The sequence below is a fragment of the Helianthus annuus genome, chromosome 9, assembly GCF_002127325.2.
Source record: "Helianthus annuus cultivar XRQ/B chromosome 9, HanXRQr2.0-SUNRISE, whole genome shotgun sequence".
NCBI classification, from domain to species: Eukaryota; Viridiplantae; Streptophyta; class Magnoliopsida; order Asterales; family Asteraceae; genus Helianthus; species Helianthus annuus.
In genome coordinates, this window is record NC_035441.2 from 186,371,779 (window position 1) to 186,380,423 (window position 8,645).

Genomic DNA, 8,645 nt, shown 5'->3' on the forward strand with positions numbered 1-8,645 from the left:
CCCCTCCCCCCCCCCCATTTAACCAATCCTTCATCGATAAAGCCCTTCAGTCTTCGTTACCATTTTGATAAAGCCACCATGCCCCCCCCCCCCCCCCCCCTTGAAGACAGCGGTGTGGGTGGTGGCGCCCTCAAGGCGCTATGGGAGATGAGGTGGCCGCGGTGGCACCTCCACACCCTCCGGCCTAACAACGAACGAACTAACTAAGACAGTTAGATGGCGGCAGAGGCTTCGTAGCAAACATATTTCTAGTTTCCCTAAGAAAACTCGTTTGCCTCTTAGCATATAACACTTGAAGCAGTTGCAAATTCCCACTAAACGAGAAGTAGCAACCGAGAGCTAGCACTTTTTTCAAGCTTTTTCTGAATGTGCTTTGAGTGAGCTGCGAGTTGCGCGATTTTTGAACACTCCTAATTTAGGCTATTGCGTTCCTGTGTATCTTGGCCCCCTTAGTGTCTTGTTAGGGCTGAGTGTCGTTTTTAGTTTCGAATAAAAGTCTCGTCATGAGGAAAATAAGGGTCAATGGTCAGTCATCAGCACATCAAATTTGACCCGATATGAAATAACTACAAGAATAATGTTTCCAAAATACATTATCTTATACACTTGTACCCACAGCTTTTCCACTTGTACCCCATCAACTTTCGACAGACAGTGTTATTCTACATCGTACCGGGCCCACGTCAACACATTATTATTCTACATCGTACCGGGCCCACCTCAACACATTATTCGTGCACAACAATTTCAAGCTTCCCTGAAACCAGTTTATAAATAACCCACATTTGCACCATTATTTTATTATTACACTACTTGCAACAACCGTCACATTGTCGTTTTTTCGGACGCTTTAGAGATGGACGACGATCGAAAAATGAGTATAAGTCAGAGTTTAGGGCGGAGCATAAGCCGCGGTATTAGCCAAGCCGCCGGGAGCTGGCGGATGGACGATGTGTTTGCTCCCGGCGGCGGTGGCAGCCACGACGGCCGTAGCAGCCGTCACTCGATGGAAGACGAGGAGGCGCTACGGTGGGCTGCCTTGGAAAAACTACCTACGTATAATCGGTTACGTACGACCATATTTAAGTCTTATGTTCCCGCGGATCAACAGCAGGTTCCTACTGAACAAATGTTGTTAGATGTGCGAGAACTTGACCCGCAGGCTCGACAGGGCTTTATTGATCAGATTTTTAAAGTTGCTGAAGAAGATAATGAGATTTTTTTGAGGAAGTTTAGAGATCGTGTTGACAAGTAAGTTTGCTTTTGGTTTCGGTTTGTGTTTTTTATGTAGTTTTGTAACAGATCGACGACAGACAACCGGTCTTTTTGATTCTTCACATATAACTTTTCGTGTTATGAATTTATATCGAGATAGTTGGTAAACGAGCAACAAACTGCACTGCTACCCTAACTTGAGTCAGTTCTGTAATTGGTGTCATATGATGTGTCATATTGACTAAGTTGAGTCAGTTTGATGTTGACTAAGTTGAGTCAGTTTTGTTTAAGTCAACTCATTATTTTAATTCTTGGATTTTCTAGAATAAAGACGGTGTCCAGTGGTGGATCCATGGATCCAAGATTTATTTTTCGTGCGATCGGATTTTTACCAACAAAATACACTTGAACTCTGGTCTTTTTGATGGCGGGGCACACCAACTAGCGACTGGGAGTGTCTGATTTTTAATAATCATATAACTAGTTTTATTTTTGAGTAAATTGCAAAAATCGTTTATGAGGTTTGAGCATGTTTGTCATTTTCATCCAAAACAACTTTTTTGTACCATACATTCACTTTTGGGATTTTTTGCTATTTTCATCCAAACGTCTGAATTTTTTTTTGCCAAAATCGTCCCTGAGATTTGGGATTTTTTGTCATTTTCATCCAAATATTTGATAGAAAGAATAAAACAAATTAGACGTTTGAATGAAAATGGCAAAATATCCCAAAAGTGAAGGACTATATGGTACAAAATAGTTGTTTTGGATGAAAATGACAAACATGCCCAAACCTCAGGGACGATTTTGGCAATTTAGTCTTTATTTTATTTTTTTCGGTGAATTTAATGTAATAAAATGAAAACCTAAGAAAAAAACAAATTCTTAAAAAAAAAAAAAAAAACAGAAACAGTTTCTTAGTACAGTTAAAGTGTTAAGGTTGTTGTTGTTGACTGAGTTAAAGTCTTTTTAAGTCAATGAAACTGAATAAATATGCACAAAAAAGTGAAGTAGAATAGTAAAAATATGACCATGTAAACTATATTGAACAGGATTCATAAGAGCAATATATGTGCAAACCATATTAACTTAACAAACAATTTTCAGGGTTGGAATCTCCCTTCCAACAGTAGAAGTTCGGTTTCAAAATTTGTCGGTAGAAGCGGATTGCCATGTCGGAGATAGAGCGCTTCCAACGCTGCCTAACACCGCCCGAAATATCATTGAGTCTCTCCTGTCATCCATCGGCATCAGTTTCTCCGAGAAAGCTAAACTTCGCATTCTTAAAAATATATCTGGAATTATCAAACCAGCAAGGTATGTATATATCTTATTAACTAGATGATATTGTAGTACAAAGTTATTAACTAGATGATATTTATACAGGATGGCACTTTTGTTGGGGCCACCATCTTCTGGTAAGACAACGCTTCTGTTGGCTTTGGCGGGAAGATTGGATCCGAGCTTAAGAGTTGAAGGGGAGATAAGTTACAACGGTCATAAACTCAACGAGTTTGAGCCTCGAAGGACAGCGGCTTACATCAGTCAGAACGATATTCATGCTGGAGAAATGACTGTTAAGGAGACCCTTGATTTCTCGGCAAGATGCCAAGGCGTTGGATCTCGTTTAGGTAACTTAATTATTAGCCTCCTGACATCATCAGTTTGTTTCGAAAAAATATACGATTTGTTTATGAATGTAAACAATGAAATACAGAAATGTTAACCGAGCTTGCGAGAAGAGAAAAAGAAGCAGGGATTATTCCAGAAGCCGAAGTTGATCTTTTCATGAAGGCGACCGCCATTGAAGGAGATGAAAGCAGTTTGATTACTTACTACACTCTAAGAGTAAGTGTTTTTATACTTTTAGACTTTTAGTAGAGTAAACTGCCATTTTGGTCCCTGTGGTTTGGTCACTTTTGCCACTTTAATCCAAAACTCAAACTTTTTGCATCTGGGTCCCTGTGGTTCAGTTTTATTGCCATTTTGGTCCAAAAATGAAATCAGGTCATATTTGCCTTATAAAATCCTGTTATTTTGACATTTTCCGCAGGGGCAAAATGATCATTTCTCTTTTATACAATAAATGACATATTTTATAAGACAAATATGACCTGATTTGCCCCTGAGGAAAATGACAAAATTGCAAGATTTTATAAGACAAATATGATCTGATTTCATTTTTGGACCAAAATGGCAATAAAACTGAAACCACAGGGACCCAGATGCAAAAAGTTTGAGTTTTGGACTAAAGTGGCAAAAGTGACCAAACCACAGGGACCAAAATGGCAGTTTACTCCTTTTAGTATAATCTTTCTAAAAGTACAATATTTATATGCTTGTTTTGTTACACTAAAAATCAGATATTGGGTCTTGATGTCTGCCGCGACACATTCGTTGGAGACCAAATGCGAAGAGGTATCTCCGGGGGGCAAAAGAAACGTGTAACCACCGGAGAAATGCTTGTTGGGCCCGCGAAAACTCTGTTTATGGATGAAATATCCACGGGTCTAGACAGTTCAACGACGTTTCAGATAGTGAAATGTATGCAACAAGTCGCACACCTCATGGATTCCACAATCTTCATGTCCCTACTACAACCCGCCCCCGAGACCTTCGATCTTTTCGATGACATTATTTTACTATCCGAGGGCCAGATCGTGTATCAGGGCCCACGAGAACACATTGTCGAGTTCTTCGAGAGTTGTGGGTTTAAATGCCCCGAAAGAAAGGGTACCGCTGATTTTTTGCAAGAGGTAGGAACTAAAAACAACTTTCTTCGATTATATTGTTAAATTCGATCGCAAATTACTCAATGTTTTTGAATGGTGATGATAGGTGACGTCTAAAAAGGATCAAGAGCAATATTGGGCAGATAGAAACAAAGCATATAGATACATCCCAGTGAGTGAGTTCGTTGAACGGTTCAAAAGTTTCCACGTTGGGGAGAAGCTGCGACAGGAGTTATCAGTCCTGTACGACAAAAACAACAGCCACAAAGCGGCTTTAGTGTATAAGAAATTCATGGTACCCAAAATGGAACTCCTTAAGGCCTCATGGGACAAAGAAGTGCTACTAATGAAAAGAAACGCTCCGGTGTTTGTTTTCAAAACGATACAAATCGTGTTTATATCGTTTATTTGCACAACTTTGTATCTTAGGACCACAATGCACCACAGGAACGAAATAGACGGGTCCCTTTACGTCGGTGAACTTTTGAACAGTATGCTTATTAACATGTTTAACGGGCTTGCTGACTTGTCGCTCATTGTGATGAGGCTTCCCGTTGTTTACAAACAACGGGACCTCATGTTTCACCCTCCATGGGCTTTCACACTTCCGGCTTTCTTGCTACGTATTCCGATATCCATGATAGAGAGCCTCATGTGGACCGTTATTCTCTACTGGGGCGTTGACCTTGCCCCCGACGCTGGCAGGTATTACGCTGACCATCATTTTACTTTTCACAAAAAAAAAAAAAAAAAAAAAAAAAAAAAAAAAAAACCTATGCTAATAGAATATGTATGGTGTGATACAGGTTCTTCAAGCATCTCCTGCTGGTGTTTCTGATACAGAACGTTGCAGCGGGGTTGTTTAGATTGATTGCGGGCGTTTGTAAAACGATGAATATCGCAAACACGGGTGGATCGGTTGTACTTCTGCTTATATTTTTGTTGGGTGGTTTTATTCTACCGAAAAACTCGATTCCAAACTGGTGGGAATGGGCTTATTGGGTATCACCGTTGTCGTATATCTTCAAATCCATTACCATCAACGAGTTCCTCGACCCTCGGTGGACCAGCCAACGAGTATGCAACTTATTCGTAACTATTATCTAAATAATTCTACATAAATAGAAGAAAAGCGAATTAATTCGTTACTTTTTTGGTAGAGTTCCGATAATTCGACCAACTTAGGATTCGCGGTGCTAAAGAACTTGGACATCCCGACTACCGAAAGCTCGTACTGGATCGGTGCCGGTGCTCTTCTTGGTTTTGTTTTTCTCTTTAACATTCTTTTCACTGTGGCTCTCATGTATTTAGAAGGTAAGTTAGTTTACAGTTTTTTCAAGGTTTAAAAGATTTATTATAGTTTCAACTTTCAGTAACTAACCTTAATGGTTCTTTTATTTACTAACCAGCCCCTGGAAAACCGCAAGCAATCATCTCCAAGGAAGAAGCTGCAGCCAACGAGGGTCATGCTACCGAAGGAGCCAGTTCAAGTATGAAATCCGAGTTCCAAAAACTTACTAGCTTTTATAACGAGTTACGACGAATGGGCTTTTCTAACTAATGTTAACTTTTGTAGAGGGACGTAAGGAAATGCGCCAGATTCGTTCAGCAATTTCCGACGCTAATGGTGCATCCAAGAAAGGAATGGTTCTTCCATTTACTCCGCTCGCGATGTCATTCGACAACATGAACTATTTTGTTGACATGCCTGGTGTAAGCCCCTTGTTCTAAAATGTTATCCATTTAATCTATACATGTTAGTCCACTGGATCGATGAACAAACCCAAGATAACGGATCGATGAAATCTAATGACTATTTGTTGAAACAGGAAATGCGAGAACAAGGAGTGACAGACACTAGGTTGCAATTGCTTCGTGATGTAACCGGTGCTTTTAGACCTGGAGTCTTGACCGCGTTGATGGGAGTCAGTGGTGCGGGAAAGACTACTTTAATGGACGTTTTAGCAGGACGAAAGACTGGCGGTTATATTGAAGGAGATATTAGAATATCCGGATTCCCGAAAAAACAAGAAACGTTCGCTAGAATTTCTGGATATTGTGAACAAACTGATATCCACTCGCCCACAATCACAGTTCATGAATCTTTGATCTACTCGGCCTTTCTTCGTCTCTCGAAAGAAGTTAGCAAGGAAGACAAAATGGTAAAATACCATCGGTATTATTAACTAATCCTAGACATATTATAAGTATTATTATTAATAATATTAATAAATGGTTTTATTTTTGCAGTTATTTGTGAGTGAAGTGATGGAGCTAGTTGAACTAGACAATATCAAGGATGCAATAGTGGGACTTCCAGGAGTTACCGGTTTATCAACAGAACAAAGAAAACGGTTAACAATCGCAGTTGAGCTTGTTGCTAATCCTTCGATTATTTTCATGGATGAACCAACTTCCGGGCTTGATGCAAGAGCAGCAGCTATTGTCATGAGAGCTGTGAGAAACACTGTCGATACAGGAAGAACCGTCGTTTGTACCATTCATCAACCTAGCATTGATATCTTTGAATCTTTTGATGAGTTGTTACTATTGAAAAGAGGAGGTCAAGTTATCTATTCCGGTCCACTTGGAAGACATTCTCAACAAATCATCGATTACTTTGAGGCGGTTAATGGAGTTCCAAAGATTCCCGAAAAATACAATCCGGCAACTTGGATGTTGGAAGTTAGCTCTGGTTCTGCAGAGATGCGGATGGGCATTGATTTCGCGGAGCATTTCAGCGCCTCGTCTTTGCATCAGTAAGTTCTTTACATTATAATAATATGTTAAAAACTAAACTTATATCTTTATACAACTATGATTATTTATAAAATATGATGATTACAGGAGGAACAAGGCTTTGGTGAAGGAATTAAGCGTACCTCCTCCGGGGGCCACTGATCTTCACTTCGAAACACAATATGCTCAGTCTTCTTGGGGACAATTCAAATCTTGTTTATGGAAGATGTGGTGGAGTTACTGGCGAAATCCTGATTATAACCTTGTTCGTTTCTGCTTCACGTTGCTTTGCGCGCTCATGGTTGGGACTTTGTTTTGGAAAATTGGCAACAAAAAGTAAGTCTTCCCTCTAATAAAATCATGGTTGTAAAAATCCCGATTAGTCGCTGATTAATCGCTAGTTAGAGGTTCACCGAGTAATTTTTATCTAATCGGCCAATTAATCAGTAGGCGGTCAACAGTGGTCAAATCCATTTCTAACTGGCCAAAAATCAGTGGCATTCTTGCGATTCCGGCCAGATTCTTGACCAAAACCTGTATTCAAAATATGGGTTGAAGAAAGTCTAAAAATATGTCTACTTAAAACATACATATAAAAATGTGTGTATATACATATAAAACTGAAAATTACATATAATATCCTAATCCGGTGAATCCCAATTAATTGCTAGTTGTTATCCCACTGGTCGACTAGCGCCTAGCGATTCTTCCAACACTGAAGAAAATTATAAAAATGATTTCATCAACATAGTATTCTGATATTAGATTTAACGATTTCAGGTCCAGCAGCAACGATGTAAGCATTGTGATTGGAGCGATGTACTCTGCAGTATTTTTCGTCGGTATTAATAATTCACAGACAGTGCAGCCCGTCGTAGCTACAGAAAGAACCGTATTCTATCGTGAAAGAGCAGCGGGGATGTACTCTTCGTTACCATACGCCATGGCACAGGTCTGTTTTAATTTTTATGTTTATTCATTTACATGTTCACAAATTTTTAACAAAGCTTATGATCATGAACTTTGTTTTAGGTGTTCGTGGAGATACCGTATGTATTACTTCAAACGATATACTACACTGCAATCGTATACACCATGGTTTCGTTTGAATGGACCGCTGCTAAATTCTTCTGGATGTTCTTCATCAACTTCTTTTCATTTTTGTACTTCACATACTACGGAATGATGACTGTTTCCATCACACCAAATGAGCAAGTAGCGGCTATATTCGCCGCTGGATTTTACCTGCTGTTTAATATCTTTTCGGGATTTTATATCCCACGCCCCGTAAGAACTTCAGTCTTGATTACTTATCATTGTACTAGTTTTAGTTTTACATATTTTAAGTTGACTTTTGGTTTAAAATTTCAGAAAATTCCTGGATGGTGGATTTGGTACTACTGGATCTGCCCAATGGCATGGACTGTGTACGGGTGCATTGTTTCGCAATATCATGACGCAAATCATGAAATTATTGTGCCTGGGATGCCATATAACCCAACCATGACGGCTTACATCAAAGACTATTATGGTTTTGAATTGGATTTCATGGGTCCGGTTGCTGCGGTTCTTGTTGGTTTTTGTGTGTTCTTTGCCTTACTTTACGCGACCTTCCTTAGGACTCTGAACTTCCAAATGAGATAGAATGAATGTGTAATGTTTGTTTATATAGTTTTTGATACTTTGAAGAAAAGCTTTGTTTGTTTGTTTATTTTTGTGTTCCCCGTAAAAGTTGTGTGGTTTTGAATCCTTGCAAATGCTGGTTTTGAATCCTTGCAAATGCTAGATTAAGTGGTATTTATGTGTAAAAAACATGATGGAGTGGTGTAAGTGGATGCCAAATAAATGCAACAGTTTTATGTGGTGTGTGGAGATGGATCGGCTTCCCACTCTCGAGCCTTTGATTAGAAGGAATATTCATGTGGACTCCCAAAGGTGCATCATGTGTGAATCAAGCAT

At 39.5% G+C, this 8,645-nt stretch overlaps 1 protein-coding gene across 1 annotated transcript; it reads left to right on the plus strand.

The window, feature by feature from the left end:
* The first annotated feature begins 794 nt into the window (after positions 1–794).
* LOC110880157 (ABC transporter G family member 35) lies at positions 795–8,417 on the plus strand. The gene is made up of 16 exons (XM_022128732.2): positions 795–1,251; positions 2,323–2,532; positions 2,602–2,846; positions 2,933–3,063; positions 3,579–3,971; positions 4,054–4,652; positions 4,754–5,024; positions 5,108–5,261; positions 5,357–5,437; positions 5,524–5,660; positions 5,777–6,109; positions 6,198–6,706; positions 6,795–7,022; positions 7,467–7,638; positions 7,719–7,973; positions 8,058–8,417. The coding sequence occupies exons 1-16, from the start codon at positions 857–859 to the stop codon at positions 8,328–8,330; spliced, it is 4,386 nt and encodes a 1,461-aa protein (XP_021984424.1). The 5' UTR covers positions 795–856; the 3' UTR covers positions 8,331–8,417.
* Positions 8,418–8,645: the final 228 nt, after the last annotated feature.